The sequence below is a fragment of the Camellia sinensis genome, chromosome 7, assembly GCF_055761805.1.
Source record: "Camellia sinensis isolate YWXY chromosome 7, ASM5576180v1, whole genome shotgun sequence".
In the NCBI taxonomy this organism is placed as follows: domain Eukaryota; kingdom Viridiplantae; phylum Streptophyta; class Magnoliopsida; order Ericales; family Theaceae; genus Camellia; species Camellia sinensis.
In genome coordinates, this window is record NC_138967.1 from 167,739,986 (window position 1) to 167,762,236 (window position 22,251).

The following is a 22,251-nucleotide window of genomic DNA, read 5'->3' on the forward strand; positions in this document are numbered from 1 at the left end:
TTCACTCACTACGCTCTTGCTCCTTATATACTGTTAGTTGAGCCTTGATTTGAGTGACACGTAGCCTCTCTCTATGGAGAGCCATTAGGATACTAGAAGATTGGATTCTTAATTATAGATTCAATCACAGATTTGAATCTTGATAGGATAAGTATAAATCTTCTCAATATATACTTGGGCCTTTTGCTTGGGCCGATAATTACAAAACATTTGTTGGGCTAAAAATTACAAATTTTCTTTTCTTTTTTATTTATTTATTTATTTTAGTGCTAAATTTTTCAGTGTTCCTAATGTAAATTAAATTACATCTTATCATTTATCACCGTAAAATTAATTATTTTATTTTACTTTACAGATTATTATTATTATTATTGTTATCAATATTATTATTTATTTACTATTTTTAACTTTAATTTGACCCACCCAGTATTATAATTCCATAAAGGTGTTAATTTAGCCCCAAATAATAATTCCTAATTAATCCTATATTTGATAACCCAATGCCAAATTAGATTTATATATTTATTTATTTAATAGTCTATCATCACATGCAACCATAATTATATATAACTCTAAATATTTATGTGATACTTAATTAAACGTTCGGGATGTCACATAATGTGCATTAGGTCATAATTGAACATTTTTTTAAGTCAGAATCTAAATTTCATTATCGGATAATATCATAGGATTTTTATTATTTATGTTGGCCTTTAGAGTTGAAAAATTAGTAGCGCCAAACTAATATGAACTGAATTGTGATTGAATGTCTCTAAATTATAAAGAATAATCCTTCAGATTCTCAGTGGGAGTGACCCTACCACACCTACTGTTTTCTGATTGGTGCAAAAAAAAAAAAATTTATTATTTTTTTTATTTTAAAGCATGCACTCACAGCCCCCACGTAGAGGTGGGGGTGCTGGGTCACCCCCACTGGGGTCTCCAGCAGTGCTGAATTATAAAATGGGTTAAGAGTAACACACTTGTAAACTATTAACATTGTACCGTCATTGGACAATGGAAGTAACCCTTAGCCTCCGTTTGGGAAGTGGGTTAGCTTTTGGTTTTTTTAGCTATTTTAGCCTGGGGTAAAAAGTTTAGTTTGGGAAGAACTTTTTGACTTTTTGACTTTTTTGACTTTTTTTGTGAGAGAAGAGTGTAATGATTATAGGTTGGATGTGATGTTTTGTTTGTTGTGATTAAAATAGCCTATTTTGTCTTTTGTGACTATTTTAACCCCAAAATCACTTGCCAAACACCACCTTAGGCACACAATGGACAAATTTCATAATGTTGCTTTAACCAAAAAACCTGTTGCTAGATTTGCTTTCCAAAATAGTTTGGGATTCAGATTTAAAAAGGTGAAATTGCATTTCAATTTTTTTTTTTTTTTAAAAATTACAAATTAATGGTAATTTTTTTATCAATTTTAATAATTAAAGTTATATATATTTACGAAAAAAGATACTTTTCCATAAATTTGTAAATAAATTTTTAGTTTTTTTTTTTCTTCCAAATATGTGTCAAATTTTTTTATTTGTTTAACATGTCTAATCAAGTAGAACTTGTATTTTTTTTTAAATCACTAAAAATGAAAAAAATAAATAAAAAATTCAATTCCGAATCACGCAACACTACACTACGTACTTGTGGCGTCCCATGAACCAACTCGACAAAAGGAAAAAAAAAATATTATATATAAATTGTTATTTTATGAAAAAGTCTATTGATTTTTTTTTATTGAGTTTTTTAGTATTTTTTTTAATTTATAAATTTTAGACTTTTAAAATATACTTGATTAGATGAACGAGAAAAATATATATATATATATATATATTAAAAATAAAATATTTTTCCATATCTTTAGTAAACTTTTTAAAAATATTTAAAAAGTGTTTTTACTTTTAAAATTTTTCTACGCTAAATGGACTAGTAATGTAAAAAAAAAAAAACACACACACACACACACAAATTTGAAAAGGATCATCAAAGACAAAAAAAAAAAAAAAATCAAAAAAAATATGAATTTTTAAACTAAATCCAGAAAAAACCCAAATCATGATAATACAATATATTTTTATTTGGGAAGACTAGTGGTGTATATCATATGTACCTTATAATTAAAGAAAAAAATAACATAATTCTATATTTTTTGAGTCAGAACAATAAATAAATAAATAAATAAATAAATAAACTACCATATGAGGTATAACTAAAGATCTCATAAATTATAACTAAAATATTATTATAACTAAATAAAAACAATGATAAAACTAGGGATATATATGGTACATCCCTTTCAAATGTGTGTATATAGTAGAATTTTCTATTTTTATTTTATTGTAATTTTATGCAATCGTTGTATAAAATATAAATTTGTTTTTCTTTGTATGTATATTTTTGTAAGGGAAAATTAGTCCAGGGTCCCTCTCCCACTTTTCGTAATGGAAGAGATTCACAAAATTATTTTTTGATGTTTAAGATCCCTAAACATATCATAGAGAAATTTGACCTTACCAAATCAAAACTCATCTCTTTCTCTCTCTAAACTTCTCCATTCTCAGACCTGTCCAGATCAACTCTTGTTCCTCACCCCTAACTTCATTCTCCAGCCGATTGAGCTCCACCTTCACCGGATCTGACCCGTGCAGCAAATTCAAGAACTCATCCGCGTCCAAACTCGGCGGCCTTTGCGGAGCTCGCCTCCTCGAACTCTTAAACGATCCCAACACCGTCAACGATTGCCGCCGTTCTCGCTGTAACTCAGTTCCGGTGCCACCGGTGACACACCTCTCATCTCCAGAAGAGAATGACAACGAACGGCCGGTTATCGTTGTGTTCTTCCTTCTCGTCCCCAGAACGGTACTTCGACATACCCATATCTGAAATGCCAAAATGGGTCGACGAGTACATTGACCAGATCAGGTCGGTGTTGAGAGAACGCGGGTGGGACGAATCGAATTGTTGTCAACTACAAGGGTGAGGACAAGCAGTTTGCAGCTGGGGAAATTTCTTCCATGGTTCTCATCAAAATGCGTGAGATTGCAGAGGCGTTCCTTGGTTCCACTGTGAAAAATGCTGTGGTCACTGTCCCTGCCTACTTCAATGATTCTCAACGTCAAGCAACAAAGAATGCTGGTGTAATTGCTGGTCTAAATGTGATGCGTATCATCAATGAACCCACTGCCGCTGCCATTGCTTATGGTCTTGACAAAAAGGCAACCAGTGTTGGTGGAAAGAATGTGTTGATCTTTGATCTTGGTGGTGGTATATTTTGATCCAGAGAAATCTAGAGAAATTCTGATTTGAACTAAATTTTCTTTGAGTTGATCCAGAGAAATCTTTGTTTGGACTGAATTTTTTTTTGATTTAAACTGAATTTTCTCTAGGTTAAAGAGAATTTCTCTGGAAATGTTTCTTTACGAATTTCATTGACTTTGAGAGAATTTCTCTAGGTTAAAGACGAATTTCTCTGATTTTAATAAATTTCTCTGGGTTGTTAAGGGAAATTTCTCTGGTTTTGATAAAATTTCTCTGGGTTGAAGTGAGTCCAGAGAAATTCTTTCCTGGTCCAGAGAAATTCTCTGGACTTCTCTAGTTTAAACTCAATTTGTTTAATTTTCTCTGCCTTTAATTGAGTAAAATTGGATTAGACATCCACAATATTATATAGAATCAGAACATTCTGATTCTGATTCAGAGCATTCTCATTCTGATTCACTGAATTGAATTTCACTGATTCAATTGAAAATTCAAGAATTTCACTGAATTGAATTCAGTGAATCAGTGGACTCAATCTTAATCAGTCCAATTTTACTAAAGAATAACACTGAATTGAATTTTCTCTGGTTTGGACCAGAGAATTTCTCTGGATTAAATTGAATTTTCTCTGGGTTTGGACCAAAGAATTTCACTGGATTGATGTTAAGGGACCTTAGACATTATAAAAATAGTGAGTGTCCTTTATACTATAAAATCATAATACCAGGGACCTTAAAAAAAAAAAAAACCCTTTTTGTAATTATACTTGTACTAAGATATTTTTTTTATTTATTTAATTTTTCTAAAACCAACATATTTAAATTTTTTCCTTAAATAGAAAATACAAAATTAACAATCTCACTAAATCTTATTTGGTTCAATTTCTTGAATTCAATTTTCTAAAAATTGAGTTTTATGTTCTTCATTTTTCATTTTTTGCTCTTAGTGATTTTTTTTTATTATAATATTTTAAGCATTTTGTTTTTACTTTTTGGATGTACCTAACATAGATGTACCCAAAAAGTAAAATGTTTGTAAAAAAATATTTAAAAAATTAATAGATACACAAAAAGACCAAAATATATTATTTTTTTATATATTTTTGATACTTAGTGAATTTTTTAAAGATTTTTTTTTCCATAAATATTATACTTTTTAATTGCATTTCTATTAAGTGTATTTAAAAAGTTAAAAAATTACTTAAAATATTTTTAAAAAATTACTAAAAACAAAAAACCCATAAAAACCAAAAATTAAAAAATTAAATTCAAGACGTGAAATTTTTAAAAGGACGTTCAAGTGAAAAGTTTAAATTTTATTTAACAAAATGTCCAGGAGCAAAAATTTTTTGTCCATAGAGAGATGCTTAACTAAAATAACCAACATACCCATATTATATATACCTACCTAGGGTTAGAAGCTCCATTGCCACTCTCTCTCTCTAAACCATTCCACTCTACATATTTCCCTCTATTTCTGTCTCAAATATCCAGAAAGCATTAGAACCACCATGATCGTCGAATCGCCGTCATCTGAGCCTCTCCCTACCATGGTCGTCATCTTAGCTCCTTCGCTACCACCGCCACCCCTTCCTCCACCTCACCCAACATATTGAAATTTCAGTAGATAAATATTCCGATAAATAGATATAAATTTGACAGATAGAGGGGACAATTGAATAGGTAGGAAGAAAAATTAAATAGATAGGAAAAAATTAAACAAATAGTGAAAAAAATTTGAATAAATAGATGTAAATTTAAATAGATAGATATAAATTTGAACAGATAGTTAAAAAAAGTCAATAGAAAAAAAAATCAACAAGCATAAAATTGGAAACAAAATGTCATTTAAAACGAATAAAAGGACTTCTCACCAAACTATTTCACAAAGGGTGGACCTTTCACTAACAAAAATATCTATTGAATCTAATGCCTTATACTCTTCTCATATTGAATTTATCACAAAATTTCTCTTTTTAAAAAACTATATGTCAAACACAACCTAAAAAAAAAAAATTAAATTAAATTGTTTACAATTTTTTTAATATCGAACTACTTCCTCACCAATCCAATGGAGAGCTTCTAATGCCACGTTTATTTGACGGATTAAATTGGATATAATTGTTAACGAGGGGATGATTAATGATGAGATTATTAGTGAGGGGATTAAGTATAAGTGTATTTGTTTTTGATGATAGTGTAAGAGATAATTAGTAATAAAATTGTTAAATTATTTTTGTATAAAATAAATAAAAAAATTATTTCTATATTAAAAAAATAAAACAAATATTAAAAAAAACAGGTACAATTGATAATGAAAAAAATATACTATTCCGAATAAATTCAATTCGCTCATTATTTTCTTAATCTCACTACCCATTCAACCCAGCTAAGGGGATTACTAAACTACTTAGACTATTATTCACCATTTTATTTCACTACCAAACACACTGTTGGTGGGACCACAGCCATAATAGTCCAATCCGTCACTCAGAGCATCCACAATGGATGCGTTAGTGAGTGTATTAGTGTCAGGTGTTAGTTTTTGGCCAACCAAAAACACTGTTGGGTGCTGCAATAAGTGTGTTGGTGGCTGTATTAGTGCTGTGTGCTAGTGTTAGCCGTTAACTTGTGTGTTAACTATGGCTAGTGTTTTAGCTAGTAAAGAGAGAGAGAGATGTGTGTGCCTGGGAAAGTCCTCACGGACGTCCGGCCGAAGACCTCCCCGAACATCTGACCGGTCAACTAACAGTCAGCTGATTTTTTTTTTCACTTGCTGGAAATTTTGTCTTGGACTTAAAATTTTTGATTAAATTAAATTATTTATTTATTATTTATACATATATATATATATATATATTCCTCACACATCCCTTTAACAGATCCATCGCACCACCACCCACTATCTAAAATTAACAAACTCCCTAACGCATCAGGCCGCCAGACAAACCTCACCTAAACTCTTTCTCGCTTATTTCTCTCTCCCTCTGGTAGCAGTTAAAAAACCCTATATATTCATTCATTTTTCGAATTCTCATCAGTTGATCAAATCAGAGAGTTTTGATGGTTGATTGAAGAGATGAGAATCAAAAGTATCGGAGGAGGAAAGCCAAGGCTCTTCGAACTTCCTCCCAAACCCTCCTCCACGGCCTTCGATTATCTCGCTCAGGTATATATTATATATGTAATATGTCTGTATATATGTGTTTAGGTTTTGATTTATTTTTTTTTCATTTTGAGTTCATAATTATTCTGTGAAACTGATTAGAAAAGACAAGTGTGGCTGTTAAATTGTGGTTTCTCAGCTCCTATGATCTCGGAATTTGAATTGGTATGTGAAAACAATTGAAATCTTTTACTACTACTGAGTTTGAGCTTGTATTAGTGGAATAGAAAGTGAAATTTGTCTCCAGGATCAATTATAATGCTTTTAGAAAGTGTTCCAAATTCATGTCCCAAATGGCTTTGGAAATTGGAAGTGTTTGGTTTGAAATTTGAAAATTGAATGTGCTGTTGTTGTTGTTTTAAGCAAGATTGATAGAGGTTTTGAGGTTGGAAGAGGTAGAATTGCTCCCAAAATGCAATATAGGTGCTATTAAAATTTCTAGATGCATTTTTGTTTCCTTGTATTGTGTATGATGAGAGTTTTTAACGTCTTCAATAGGTAGAAATAGAAAATAAGGGTTGGTTTCCGAAGTAGCCCTTTTAGTGGCTATTTGGTTAAAATATGAGGTGAAAAAAATTAAAAGTGTTTGGTAAAAGCCTTTTGACTTTTTACGAAAAAAATGTATAAAAAAATAGAGAGAATGAGAAAGAATATTTGACTTTTTGATTTTTTTGACTTTTTCAGTGGCTTTTTAGCTATATCAGCTAGTGCCAAACATCCCCTAAATGAGAATATAACAGTAAACAGTATGTATTTTTAAAATTGCAAAAGTAAGAATGCTTGAATTAAAATAAGTATGCATTAATGTATATAAAACATAAAGCGGAGTTAAAATATCCAGAACAAAAGATATAGCCAGTCTTTTTAAAGGCTCAAGGCGCTGAAGGTCTCTAGGCGCAAGTCGCAAGGCGAGGCGTCGGCTTTATTGAAGTAAGGTGCACAGTCTTAGTAAAAACTAGATAAATTAACATAGATTAATCATTCTTAGTACTAAGACAATTTTTTTTCAAAAATAAAAAGTAATCAAGACAAATTATAGAATAATTATGCACTAACTTTAACTTGTTCATCAACTCTTTCTCTTCACTTTACATACACTTTAATAATGTAGCAACTTTGTTTAAACTGTACAAATAGCACAATATTATTAAACGCAATTTGTTGATTATTATTTTTTTTTCCATATTAGTTTTTTATTTTTATATATTTGAAGCTGAAAACAAATTTCATATTAGTTTCACGACAATAACATTGTGTATAACTTTGTAAATTATTTTCAATAGTTATTTATGTAGTTGTTTTATTTGAATTGAATGTAATTACTTTTAACTGTTTTTTGAATTAAAATTTGATATTTAAAAATTTGAATTCATAACATAAATGAAAAGAATTATTAAAATAAGAGAAGTGAGAGAATAAGAGAGATAAGAGAGACAAGAAAAAAGGGTTAGAAAAATGGCAAGTGAAATTGAGACCTATTCTTATTTGTATAAGCCTTATTTGTATTTCAGTGTAATATAAGTCTTATTTGTATTTTTTATTTTTATTTTTTTCAACAGAAACTAAACTGAAATTAATAAGAAGAAAAAGCAGAAGAATAAGAAGGAGAGAGAGAGAGAGAGAGTAGAGAGTCGAAGTCGAAGTCGAAGTCGAAGGAGGAAACCAAAAAAAAAAAACAGAGCATGTCAAAGAAGAAGCAAGCAGCGAAGAAGAAGAAGGAAAAAAAAAGAAAAAAAGAAAAAGGCAATAGATTTCTTCTTCGCTGACCAGCGAAGAAGAAGAAGCAGAAGAGAAGAAGAAGAATAAGTGACCTGATGAGCCGAAGTCGACGTCGAGAGAGGAGAGGAGCCCAGTCGAAGTCGAAGTCGAAGTTGACAGAACAGCTCAGTCGAAGTTGACAGATTTGAAGAAGAAGAATAAGTGACCTGATGAGCCGAAGTCGACGTCGAGAGAGGAGAAGAGCCCAGTCGAAGTCGAAGTCGAAGTCGAAGTTGACAGAGCAGCTCAGTCGAAGTTGACAGATTTCTTCTTCGATAGATTAGGGTTTTGAGTGAGTCGTATACTGATTTGGATTGGGTTGTATTGCATTACATGAGTTGTAATTCTATGTGGTTGGAGCCTCTCCCACACAGATCACAACCGTTAGATCAGATTCAAGAAGAAAAACACAAAGCCCCTTCAGGCTCGTGCCTTGCGCCTCGCTGCGCCTGGTCAAAGTCGCGTCCAAGGCGCGCAACTCTTCAAAAGCTCCTCGCCTGGGTCCCCTTCAGGCGCAATGGGTTCACCTCGTTGCGCCTTGCGCCTGCACGCGCTTTTCACAACACTGGATATAGCATTTCAATACATTATTATATTCTAGAATCAAATTTACTATAAATTTTTATTATTATTATTACTTATTGTGTAATATATCTTCATTTTATCTTCAGTTACCATTGAGTTTTAATATTTAATTACAACTTTTAAGTTCTCAAATAGCTCATCTAAAGTTGAAATTCTATATTTTAAATAAGTAGGCATAAATCATTAGCACAAGATACTTAATACCATACAAGTAGATATTTGTCAAAAATATAGACAAAAATAAAAGAAGTACCATTCTCATCTAAAAAAGTATAAAGTTTTATTGTTGTTAGGATTTACTTTATATAGGTTAATTTGTTTGCAACCTCTGCACAGCCCTCTGATTTTGAAGCATGCCCTGATTGCTCTCACGATGATACTTGGGGCAATGAAGCTAATAATGATTTGCAGTGTAATACAGTACCTGAAACTTCTATTGATCATGATCATGAAAGGCGATGCCGTGAGTTGGCTCTGAATACAACTGGCAGGACAGTTTTTGTTATGGAGAAGTCTTGTGGCTTGGGTCCTCAGGGCATGTGGGGGCTAGAAGATTGTTTGGAAATGGATTGGACAGAGAAAGAAGTTTGTATAAAATGTGATAAAGGAGGCAATTTGTTGATTTGCAGTGACTGCAACTGCCCGTTAGCTGTTCATGAGGAGTGTATGCGCTGTTCAGCTCGGTTCGATAGTATGGGAAACTTCTACTGCCCTTATTGTTCATATAAACGAGCCACAATAGAAACACGCAAAGCAAGGAAAAAGGCAATGCTGGCAAAAAAAGCTTTATCAGTTTTTCTTGATAAAGGAATGATGAATGGTGACCCATGGAAGCAAAAGGCTGAGAGAGTTTGGAGGAAAGAGCCAAATCCATCAACAGTTGTGGAAGATAAGGAACATGACGATACTAGGAATAGATTGGATGGTGATGCAGTTGACAACCATTCTGTTCAAATAGAGGAAAATCAACGAGAAGAAAGATTTGATCCTGGAATCAGAACTAGCAAATATTTTTGTAAAGGTGTTGAGGCATCGGCAGCGAATGAGCAAAATGACAATGTAAGACCAAATGATAGCGGTCAGCATAGGATAGTGATTGAACAACAGATTCACCCAGAGCCTGTTATTGCCTCTGGTGGTGGTGATTGTTCCAGCGAAGAAGAGACAGATCATCAATTTGAAATTGTACATGTTGGCAAAGGTGCTCAAGCAGAGCATGCAAAACTAGTTGATGACCGCCAAAATAAGAGAGTGGCAGGGTCTTTAAGTGCTTCTTCCCTAGAAAAAGAGACAAAATTAAATGGTGCACTTCACATATCGACTGAAGAGGAATTGGACAATGCAGGGATAGTTGAGGATAAGGGCAGAAGGCGAGAAGAAGAGATGCAGGAACAAGAACAGGGAACTACTGTATCCTCCAGTGGAGGAGATTCTATGCAACAGGAGCATGCAAAAATTAGTGATTTATCCTGTGGAGAGAGTGGGGATGTTTCACCACATTGGAGGCGCATTAAAAAAAGGAATCAAAATGTTGTACAGCCTCCAAATGTTGATCGCACAAGGCAATCAGTGAGGAAGTTATCCTCTGAAGCAAAAACCAATGTGATACACAAGGAGAAAAAGAATGCAACAAGCAAATCTAGACAACGGACGTGAGTAATTCATATAATTATAACATAAATTACTAATTCAAGCTGAAAATGACATAATTATGTCACCTAATAATAGCTATGGTGTGTAGCTTTAATAATTTTTTTTAAATTACTAAATTACTAATTGAAACTTTTTTTGTATTTTTTCTTTTATTTCTAAATTGCAGACCAAACTTGGGATTTCCTAATGTGAAGCGGAAAAGACTACCATGGACTGCTGAAGAGGAAGAAATGCTAAAGGTATGGGTTCTTCACATCGCTGTTCTACTTATTTAACAGTTGACACAAGTGGAGAGTTGAATAGCTCTTACTGTTTTATTATGTTAAGGAAAAGTAAGTTGAAGGAATTAAAAAGTTCAGACATTGCTGTCTGATTAAGATTCCCTTTCCACCAGTTGTATCTATAATGTTACCTGAATATAAAGCACAATTTTACCGCACAGAATAGATTAAAAAAAAAAAAAGTGATTGTTATTCTATTTTATTTTTTTATGGAGTTTGCATATCCTTCCTTTAGAGCTTTGATAGGTCAGATCTCTCAATTTGCACTAGCACCCAAAACCCCTTATCAGCAGATAGAAATGGAGTCTTTCATTCCAATAAAGTAGCGCTTCGCATAAATTTGCAATATATTTTTTCCTTTATTAGACCATTTTAGAGAACAAAAGAGTACACCCGGCTTCTGACAAATACCTTAATGACAACTTGAAACCATGGCTAGAATAATTGGCGTTTTTCTTTTCATGCATTCCTAACTCATCAGTGAAAAGACCATACCCTACAATTTTAAATTAATTTCAACACAAGGATTTAAATTCTAAAATTATCCATCAAGGTTCTAAAACATGCTTTTTAACATATCAGGCTTTGTCCAAAACTATCACAGAATTTATGTAGAATGTAAGAAAAGAAAAATAACAAAAGCCTGATATGTTAAAAAGCAACTAGATCTTGCAATTTACTTGGGCCACATTTTAATCATTGAGCATAAAAATATTTTAGTCTATCAGGAAACAATTCTGAAGGATCACAGGATATGACACTAGTAAAATATTTTGAAATACAGAAATGATAAATCTTAAAGATTTTATTGTAAAGATGTGAATGAAGTTGACAAAAGCAAATACATTCTGAAAGAAAATACTGTACAAGCATTTATAATGCATTTTATAGCAGTATCCATCCATCATTATGTGCATGTTAACTTGGGGTGGATCCAAGGAGGGCCTAGGATGAGTTCTCCGTTACCAAAAAAACAAAAACCCTTTATGCTGTGTTTTGTTGGGGGATTTGAGGAGGGATTTGGAAAATGAAATAGAAAAGATAGGTGAAACCTGAATAAAATATATCTATATTTCATTTAGTTTCACACACTTTTCTCTTTCTCTTTTCAAATCTCTCTCCAAATTCCCCAACCAAATACAACATTATTGACGAATTGGAAATATTTCAAATGCCTGAAAAGCCCATTAATTTTGTTTTTCCTCCTACTTACAGCCATCTAACTTGATTAAGCACTCTAATGCTGCAGGAAGGAGTGCAGAAATTCTCAACCATGGTCAACAAGAATCTCCCATGGAGGAAAATTTTGGAATTTGGTCATCATGTTTTTGATGGGACTCGAACCCCAGATGACCTTAAGGACAAATGGAGGAAAATTTTGGTCAAAGAATGCTCAACAAAATAATTGAAATTTGCTTTGCTAGCAACAGACTCAGAAAAGCAGGAGATAATTTTTTGTTTTTCAGGGGTTGTTTGGGATGTTCTAAATAAGTATATTTTTTGTCTTTTTGGACTAAAAGGTTGAAGAAAAAAAGATGGATGTTTGGGTTAACTTTTTGACTTTTTACGAAAAAATATGTATTAAAAAATTGTATAAATAAGTGTATAGGAGAAGTTAGTGAAGTAACCCATACACTTTGGACAGTGTAGTGGGCTGGTTAGGAGATGGAAATGATTGCCTCCTTTTCGGGTTTGAATTTGACGATGTTGTTCGGCCCGTGAGGGCCCATTGCAGGTCCCATTTTGCTAATCGGAACCGTTGAATGTGTAGAACTTGTCGAGTACTATATGCTTGTAAAAAATCACGTTGATTGCATATCGATAGCTATCTGATCGTGTTAGTTTTTTTGTCAACGGTTAACTATAACACAATCAATTTTTTATACAAAACTAATTTGATAATGTAGTTAGCGATATTCGATCAACGTGATTTTTTACAAGCATATAGTACTGGATGAGTTCTACATATTCAACGGTTTAGATTATCAAAACGGGACCCGTGGGGGGTCCCAACATTACCATCTAACTTGGTGAATATATATATGTATTTTTTTTTTTTGTTCTTTTTAGTGTACTCTCCTTTCCCGTCAGTATTTAGAGTGGTGTAAAGTTGGTTTGTATTAAAATATTATGTATATTAATTTTTTTTATATTTTTAATTTGTGAATAGTGATGACTTTTTGATTTTTTTTTATAATTTTTTGATTTTTTAGATTTTTTTAAACCCCCCCAATCCAGGCCCTATTATATGATAAGATGATTCAAATGTCTAAATGGGCCTTTGTTCTTGTTGGACTGGATGTGAAATTGAAATGTTATCTGAATGAAGGATTTCACACACACACATATATATATATATATATATATATTTTGGGGGTCACTTTTTTCAATTATTTATTTATTTATTTGTTTTTATTTTTTATTTTTTCATTCACAAACTCAAAATTCAAGCACAACATTAAAATGAGATTTGGTTAAAACTTGGCTAGATGATAAATAAGTCCCCCGTTGAAAAAAAAACTTTCGTCGGGAAATGAGAGTCCATAATTTGAATAAAAAATTATTCAGTGTGACCATTTTACTTGAAAATTTCCTTAGGAAGAAAAACTATTAAAATTAACTAAATTTAGAGAGTGAAATTTTGATATAAAAAAAAGAATTGTAAAAAAGAACCTTAACGCTATATTTGGTCAAGATATTTGGGAAGAGATTTAAAAAAAGAAAGGGAAAAGATGTGTGAAATCATGTAAAATGTAAGTATATTTTATTTATATTTCACCTAATTTTTCTTTTTCCTTTTCCAAATCCCCCAATCAAACACAACTTAATGTAATGTTATTTAGAAATGTGTTTTTGCCTAATTAATTTGGAAAAAAAACTAAACTATATTTTATTAAATGCCTAATTGTTAAAAAAATTAAATTTTTTTTTTTGCTCTAGATGTATTTTAAGTTCTAACAGTGTAATCTAGACAAATCTATCCTTATTGTACTAAATTTTTCAACATGTGGCTTATCTACTATCCCATTCTTGTACCACATATCGAAATGATCTGTGTAAAGAAACGATCCATGTTTTAAGTAGCATAGATCATGTTGCTTGTTGTAAAGTGTATTAGGGGTATCTATAGATGGATTTTTTGTTAGAAAATATATATATATATATATATATAGTACCAAACAATATGCATTGTATATAATCCAACACAATAAAGGAATGCAGACTTTGTTATCTCTCTCTTGTCAAGCCAACAAGTAGGGAAAGGGGAGTCCCCATATATGGCAACAAAAAAGGGTTTGGGTTTGGGTTTGGGTTTGGGTTTGGGTCCGGAAGGAGGATATATATCTAGATGACAGTTTCGTTTGGAATCAAGGCATCCTTCATTATAGTGACAATCCCACTCTTTATGAAGTATCCATCTGTTTCTCTGGCCGCTTCTTGAATGTTGTCACTGTTAATGATCTGATATATGACAAAATTTCACATTAAATATGGACATGAGTTCTGAGCGATAAAAACAACAATTCTACATTCATGACATTCACAAAAAAATTGTCACTATTAACGATTTAGAATGACAAAATTTCATATTAAATATGTAAATGATTTCCAAGTGATCAAAGCAATGATTCCATATTTCATCACAAACACAAAAATAGCAAGCAATGGATATTTTTGTTTTGGCAATGCATAGTGCTCCTGGAGCATTGGATTGTGTCAAGAGTGGGGTTAAAGAAATGTTTTAGAAATAGGTGAAATTATAAAATAAAATAAAATAAATGTTCTAAAACTAGTGAAAAGTGCCTCATATTCTTTTCCTTGTGCCCTAGAGACGGGCATTTGTTAGCAATACCTTTTTTTTTTTTTTTTCTCTCTTCTTCTTTTTCAAAAAAAAAAAAAAAAAAAAGAAACAAGGTTTTTCGTTCTTTTGGAAATTCAGGAATTTGGCATCATCTTAGCACATATATAATAATTGTTCTATAAAAACTTTTTCCGTTTAGTATTGATGGTGTTGTATACATGCGTGTCTTAGAGTTTCCTATATCTTAATTAAAAATTTTGAGAGTTTCCTATATATTAATTAAAATTTTTGAAATAGAACAGTTATTGAATTCTACCACTTCATAATTCAAAAAATAAATAAATAAAGTAATTAAGTTCTAAAATTTCGAGTACCCCAACCTTAACATTTTCTCCGATGCGAGCATTTTTGTCAATGATTGCTCTTTTGATGTGAGCGTTCTTGCCAATACCAATTGGAACACTACCATTTGCAGCCAGAAAGTTCCTGTCAGCATCCGTCTGGAGCAAGAAGATGAGCAAATTGTAAGTATAAGAATTGCAAATTCAATAAAAAGTCAAGTCACCAGCCAATTCACATACCTTTTATAGATTACAGCACTGCATTTCCAAGAATCTCAACAATTAGAAGCAAGTTGTTGGTATTTACCTCATAATAATCTGCTCCCATCAACAGTGTATCTTCTATAATTGCGCCTTCTGATATGCAAGATCGAAGCCCAACCACAGAATGGTGAATTCTACAGTTCTGCACAGGGAGGTATGAAGGATTTAATTGACAATAAAACTTCATTCTCTAACACAATAATGGATCTCTACATCACACATAAGCCAACAAGTTTATGACATGCCACTTGTCCTCCCTGGGAGGTAATAGATCTCTACATCACACACAAGCCATCAAGTTTATGACATGCCACTTGTCCTCCCTGGGAGGTGGCACGATATGGGTAGGCTCATTTACATTAGTTGTGTGTAAAACATGAAGGAATATGATATGCATATATAATTTTTTATACATAATTTAAGATAAGAATGATATGGCAGTGACATTTTTGCAATTATGAACCAAATTGATGGATATTTTGACTTTTAATGAATGAATATAAATAAGATATATCATTCTGTATGAATTTTTTTTGTATATAAATTATGCTTGTGTAGCATTACCCAAACATAAATGTTGTCAGATGGGCAAAGGATTTCCTTTTTCACCAATCCCCAAGTGAAACGTGTCCCTCAACATGCAACACGAGATTCTGGCCAAGGTGTGGCTTTGAAAGGACCATATGTACACAGCTTTACCCTAATTTCTAGAAAGGCCATTTCTGTTGCTCGAATCCTCGTGACTAGGGACGTTAACAAGAAGCCTTACTGTTGGGCTGAGCCACCCTTTACATTATGCAATCCACATCAAAACCTTGACATCAAGGTAACTCATACTGAGCATTTATTCAGCATGAGTTACCTTAATGCCACAAATCACTGTCATTTTATTTATCAAAAAAAAATCACCATTATTTGTGAAACCTTCAGAGATCTTGTCAACAAATACGAGTTACCTTGATTACACAACCTTCACCAATAACACTATCTGTGACATCAGCATCAAGCATCTTGGAAGGAGGCAAGTATCGAGGTTGGGTGTAGATTGGTGCTGAGCGATCATAGAAGCTGCAACAGAAGTCAAGGATGGCGTCACAGTTTTCAAACTATAAAAGAGCAGCTGGTATTATAGCATATTAAAGGGTGATGAAAGATACAAGTCTGATAATCAAGAATACCTGAAATCCGGCACTGGCTTTTTGGTAATCCCTAGATTGGCATTATAAAAAGCCTCAATAGTACCTATGTCTTCCCAGTACCCATCGTACAAGTAAGCTTGCACCTATAGAAATGAAGTTGCAATTACACTTTAAGTGATCATGATTCTGGAGAAATAAAATGCAAATAGAAGATTAATTTAAAGTTTTTTTCCTAGTCCAATAGATTTACACAGAATGCAGGTAGAATTACCAGAAGCAATAATTAATGATTTGCTACAAGTAATAGGATATTTGTATTAGCTTCAAGATCGCATAGTAATGGAGAACTAGAGCAATTTTTTCGTGTCCTCAGCATTGTGGGTAGCAGATCTACCCCTTTTACATAGGCCCCGATATAATAACACAAACTTTTGACTGAGATATTGTATCCTTTGAGATGTCAATGATAAAAGAAAAGAATCTACGGAGAAAAAAAGAATACATACTCTCATCCCAATGGAAGTTGCACCAGGAATAACTTCACTTCCAAAATCATTAGCTGCAGGGAAATTGTCCCGAAGCAGACTCATCATGACATCTTTGCTCACAACATATATACCCATACTCGCAATGTAAGGCATCTCTTTAGCTCTCTCATCATCAAGACCTAAAATAGTAGTGTCAACCTAAAATACAACAAATAGAGAAAATCCATCATGATCTGAGTTTATTTATGAATCTTGGAAATAAAATCATAAGATCTTATAAAACCCCTGATGAAGAATAAAAACAAGAAGTTCTAAGGAGGAAAAAAACCTTCATAGCTTTCAATTGTTCTCCGTTCGGTTTCTCTGCAAATTCAGTTATACGCCCTTCTTCATCAATCTTCATCAGGCCAAATGCAGTGGCACGTTTTTCATCCATCGGCAGTGCAGCTACGGTGATATCAGCATCAGTCTCTCTATGGGCTTGAATAAATTTCCCATAGTCCATACGGTACAAATGGTCCCCAGCAAGAACCAAGAATTCTAGAACATTCTGTTCCTCAAACAGCCACAAATACTGTCTCACAGCATCAGCTGTACCCTAAGAACCATAAAATAGAATTCAAGACAGGGTGTCAAGTAACCCGGCAAACTGATTGATTCAACAAGAGCTTTAATCTGCTCACTTCAAATCTATATACCCATGAAGCTAGTCCTAGGTTGACAATAGTCGGTTTGATTATGAATTAACATCTTGGGCAAACCCAAACATCAAACCAACAAACTGTTCCCTGTGTCATGCTTATGATGGTGTTGCAAGTGGAGACAGAATCCGATGAAGTCATCAATAAAAGTAGTAAAAAGAGAAAACCCTCCTACCTAACATTTATTTCCCACGTACTTAAATAATGAAGCAGGATGTCCATAGCATATCCCAACTAATTGAAACTATAAAGTTGTAACTCAAGTGAGGTACTCGGGTGGCCTTCAACATATAGAAGTGTTATCCTCTTCAACATTTTGATATTTTACTATAATGCTGATTACTGATAATACGTGTGTTAAATGTTGAGCCATGACAGAAGATATGAAGTAAAATTATAAATTGAAACAAATAATATCATTCACATTGTTAGTGTATAATTGTTATGTTAGTGTATAATTGTTAATAGCTTTAATTATTACTAACTTTAGCACTTTATTCTTTATGTTTATGCTTTCGGTGTGCATCAGCATCCAATGCACCATAATTCTCTCTATAAAGAGAGTGTAGCATTCTCTTTGTAATACACACATTTATTGACAGACAAACAATACATTGTCTCTCTCTCTCTCTCTATCCTCTCTCACTTTCTCAAACTATTATTTCATGGTATCAAAGCCCAGTAATACAATTCTGGCATTCTTCAATTTTGGTGCCTAGTCTCGTACACAGTGGAACTACACCAAACAGTTCGGAATCTCCTTACGATTCCAACGGCACCAAGCCCGTCACCAGAAACTCTCTCACGCGCTCTCACGCGCCGCCTCTTTGCTCGGCGCTTCTCTGCTTCCGTTGCCACGCTCACACGCGCCTTCCACTCTGCCCTTTCGTGCGTCGAGCTGTGAGTTGGGCCATGCGGCCCAAAGTGTGAAGGAATCGGTAAGAAGCCGTAGTGTTATTTCGGCCCAGTAGAGGTATAGATGCTCCGGCCTAGGAGAAGTGAAGTTATTCCGGCCCAGGAGAGGTGTGGTTACTCCGGTTCAAGAATGTGTAAAGCAACTCCGGTCCGGTGGCAGTTTGAAGTGAGTCCGGCCTTGCATTTAGTCCGGTCGTGACATATTATGGTTAGGTCGGTCAGAACTTGCTACTTGGAAGATTGATCTAAACACACCATGGTTGAACAGGGGAAAGCCGAGATAAGGAGTTGGAGGAGAAGACCGAGCTAAGGACAGTTCGGCCTTCTCTGTGGCTCTACGTAACCAAACTTATTTCGGTCATGTGGTTGTTCGGCCAAAGTAAAAACCATCCCACTTGGTTTAAGCAGTGGGGGAGGGTGTAAAAGGATAAGCATTATCCTTAGGAGTATGAATCCTAGGAGGACTCTGCATGGAGGAATAAAAGTCCTACTAGGATTGTGCCACGGGAAACTTATAAAAGCTCACAAACATCACCTAAGAAGAGGTAATTGAACATAATTCTTTCTGAGAGCATAAAACTTTGTCTATTTGTCAAGCTTACTGACTTAGGCATCGGAGAGGTTTCCGGCACACACCCGCCGGCTAGCTCACGTTTGTGTTTTCAGGTGATAAAGCGACGTCGTACGGAGGAGCGTGGACTTGGTCAACAGGATTATAAGAGGAGAATTATTTTCTCCCTGTACAATTGGCGCCGTCTGTGGGAAGAACAGACAAGAACAAAAATCTCTTGACTAAGCTTCTCCTTTTTCTCAAATCAATGGCACACATTGAAGAACTACCGCAGTCCGCCGTCGACGGGCTAACTCCAGACGGGGGTGCAAGGCGAGAAGGATTACCCTCTGTCCCTCCTATGGCAGATCTAGAGCCCCAACAACATAACTCCAGGAGGAGTGGCAGGGGAAGGCGGAATAGCAGCCCTCGTCACTCTCAAAGTCCTGACAGGCAAAGGAGGAGGATTGATCCTCAAGCCCTGGAAGATCGCGTGAAGGAACAAGATGAACTAATTCGGAAGATGGCGGCGGACATGGAAGCATTAAAACGCCAGATGAAGACTAAAGATGTGGCGACAGGAGAGGGGCGCAAGCACAAGACGCCCCCTCGCCACTCAGAGAATCGTAGTAGGAATACTACACACTCCCAAGGAGAGAGCAGAAGCCTCAGGACAGGCGACACTCATTCCTTATCTTTCAGGACTCGTCACTCCAGGTCTGAGAGGACGAGATCCGAAAGATCATACACTGAAGGAAGCACGTATTGGCCTTCACATTCACACCAAACCAGATCTAGACAAACAGAGCTGCCCAGGTCATCCGACTTACGAACCGTGCTCGAAGAAAAAGCACGATGCAAGGAGGATGCCAGGGCAAGGGATCCACACCGAGTTTCGGCCTTACAACGGTTGGCTCCTTGGACGCATGGAAGCGTCGAGGTTGGAATGCCAATACCGCGACCGGCCTACGAACCAACGGACAAGGCATTGGCAAGACTACAGACTTCGCCGTTTGTTCTAGCAATCGAAAACGCGCCCCTACCATCAGGCTTCCTTCAGCCGAAATTCACTACATATGAAGGGAAGACGGACCCGTATTCACACCTGAGCCACTTTCGCCAAGTCATGGCTGTGTACAGGCGAAACGAGGCCTTAATGTGCATACTCTTCCCGTCAAGTCTTGGCGACCTAGGCTTGACTTGGTTCGAAAAGCTCCCAGAGGGCAGCATAGCCTCCTGGGCCCAATTGGCAGAAGCGTTCGTAACGAGGTTTCGAACAAACACTAAAACACCGGTGGAGATAGACCAGTTACTCTCCATCGACATAGGTGAAAAAGAGACCCTCAGATCTTACAACAGTCGCTACTGGGAGACATTCAACCAGATTGGAGACTGCCCCACCAATCTAGCCATTGCGCAGTATAAAAGAGGCCTTCCAGTCGGAAACAGACTAAGGGACTCGATCACCATGACGCCACCCCTTACCATGGAAGCCCTGATGGAGAGAGTGCATCAGCACATCAGGGTAGAAGAGGATGGCGCACGTGCCAAAGCAAAATCTAGTGCAACCGCAGTACCAGAAAAGAAGACCTCAGCAAAGGTCAATACAGTAGATCGGTAGAATAAAAACGGGCGTGGCAGACGAGATAACGGAGAAGACCCAGACAAAATATGGTTGAGAATCCGCACTGCCATAACAACGGTGTTCAAAAAACCAATATATCGGATTCTGAGCGAAATAAAAGATGAGCCTTTTGTCAAGTGGCCAGCCAAGCTAGGGGAAGCTCAGAAAAATTACGACGACAGATCACGGTGCACCTTCCACAAAGAAAAGGGGCACCGAACTGAGAATTGCACGCCACTGAGACAGCACTTGGAAGAATTGGTGGTAGCAGGCCACTTGGACAAATACATTGAAGGCGGGACTGAGACAGCAATGTAATACATGGAGTCTTTGAACCTGAGCGTGTATGCGAGCTCAGGGGATCAATCAAGAAGGCAGAGCACTTTAGGGAAGTATTAAGTACCCAACCTGCCACCAAGAAGGGAAAGACAGAGGCAACAAATGTCATGTCCTTTTCGGATAAGGACTTGGATCGAATATACTGTCCTCACAATGATGCGCTGGTCGTCACTCTCCGAGTCAAGGATTTTGACGTCAAGCGGATTCTGATTGACCAGGGTAGTTCATGTGAGATCATGTACTACGACACATTCAAGCAACTGAAGCTGCAAGACAAAGACTTGGCGCCTGCAGTTTCTCCCCTGATTGGATTCAACTCCATGCCAGAGTGGCCTGTCGGCAAAATAATCCTTCCAGTCAGAGCAGGGAGTGTAACAAAACAAGTGGAGTTCTGGGTATTGAAGGTCCCCTCCACATACAACATCATCTTGGGCAGAACATGGCTGCATGCCATGCGTTCGGTAGCGTCATCTTACCATCAGGTAATGCGGTTCCCCAACGACACCGGCATAATTGAAGAAGTCTATGGCGATCAGATCATGTCAAAACAATGCTTCGCCACAGCGAATGGAAGCCGAGCTGCCAAAGGATACGTTCATTCGGTGGAAGAACCAGAAAGTAATGAACTATTCGCGGACGTCGGCAAAGAGGCTGATCAGAAAGCGGTGGAGGACTTGGTGGAGGTAAAAATAGATGAGAAGAACTCGGATAAGTTCTTCTTGCTTGGCTCATCGTTGTCCAGCACTGAGAGATTAGAGGTCTTGGAATTCTTGACCTCTAATATCGAAGTGTTTGCCTGGACACCCTACGACATGCCAGGTATTGACCCAAACTTCATCAGTCACCAACTCAATGTCCACCCATCCGCCAGACCAGTCATCCAACGCACACGCAGATCGGCACTCCACCACGCCGAAATAGTGGCAGAAGAGGTAGGCAACCTGCTGGAGGCAGGAGCAATAAAAGAAGTGCACTATCCAAGATGGATCTCCAACACAGTTGTAGTGCCAAAAAAGAATGGTAAATGGCGTGTCTGCGTCGACTACAAAACAGTCAACAAGGCGTGCCCAAAAGATAGCTTTCCTCTACCAAGGATAGATCAACTGGTGGACCTAACGGCAGGGCATAACCGACTTAGCTTTCTGGATGCATACAGAGGCTACTACCAGATTGCCATGCATGAACCAGACCAGGAGGTCACATCCTTCACAACACCAAGGGGGTTATATTGCTACAAGGTCATGCCCTTTGGCCTAAAGAACGCAGGGGCGACATTCCAAAGGATGGTCACCAAACTGTTTGAACCATTGTTAAGCAGAACAATGGAGGCTTACATCGACGACAATGTGGTCAAAAGCAAGGATGAGAATGACCATCTTAAAGAT

The 22,251-nt window shown here is 35.8% G+C and overlaps 2 protein-coding genes across 4 annotated transcripts in view; one reads left to right on the forward strand and one right to left on the reverse strand.

Annotated features, from left to right (window-relative positions):
* The first annotated feature begins 6,135 nt into the window (after window positions 1-6,135).
* On the forward strand, window positions 6,136-12,887 carry LOC114312361 (uncharacterized). Of its 3 annotated transcripts, none has more exons than XM_028258594.2 (4): window positions 6,136-6,429; window positions 9,106-10,421; window positions 10,589-10,661; window positions 11,953-12,887. In XM_028258594.2, the coding sequence occupies exons 1-4, from the start codon at window positions 6,340-6,342 to the stop codon at window positions 12,106-12,108; spliced, it is 1,635 nt and encodes a 544-aa protein (XP_028114395.2). In that variant the 5' UTR covers window positions 6,136-6,339; the 3' UTR covers window positions 12,109-12,887. The 3 variants fall into 3 exon arrangements, with proteins under 3 accessions (XP_028114395.2, XP_028114396.2, XP_028114398.2); XM_028258595.2 differs by having other exon boundaries at window positions 9,181-10,421; XM_028258597.2 differs by having other exon boundaries at window positions 6,147-6,429; window positions 9,191-10,421.
* A 988-nt stretch (window positions 12,888-13,875) lies between these two features.
* LOC114312362 (glucose-1-phosphate adenylyltransferase small subunit, chloroplastic/amyloplastic) overlaps window positions 13,876-22,251 on the reverse strand; it is a 34,958-nt gene continuing 26,582 nt past the window's right edge. The window contains exons 3-9 of the mRNA XM_082879742.1: window positions 17,066-17,335; window positions 16,756-16,935; window positions 16,289-16,392; window positions 16,067-16,178; window positions 15,154-15,252; window positions 14,886-15,005; window positions 13,876-14,165 (exon numbers count right to left, since the gene is read on the reverse strand). Coding sequence (XP_082735868.1) covers window positions 14,049-14,165; window positions 14,886-15,005; window positions 15,154-15,252; window positions 16,067-16,178; window positions 16,289-16,392; window positions 16,756-16,935; window positions 17,066-17,335 — 1,002 coding nt within the window. The 3' untranslated portion in view covers window positions 13,876-14,048. The remainder of the gene's footprint in view (window positions 14,166-14,885; window positions 15,006-15,153; window positions 15,253-16,066; window positions 16,179-16,288; window positions 16,393-16,755; window positions 16,936-17,065; window positions 17,336-22,251) is intronic.

Bases quoted from the DNA above. Each gene is read 5' to 3' on its own strand.
- LOC114312361 (XM_028258594.2), top strand. From the start codon at position 6,340: ATGAGAATCAAAAGTATCGGAGGAGGAAAGCCAAGGCTCTTCGAACTT. The intron at 6,430-9,105 runs GTATATATTATA...ACCTCTGCACAG, and splicing joins CCTTCGATTATCTCGCTCAG to CCCTCTGATTTTGAAGCATG. The intron at 10,662-11,952 runs GTATGGGTTCTT...CTAATGCTGCAG, and splicing joins AAGAGGAAGAAATGCTAAAG to GAAGGAGTGCAGAAATTCTC.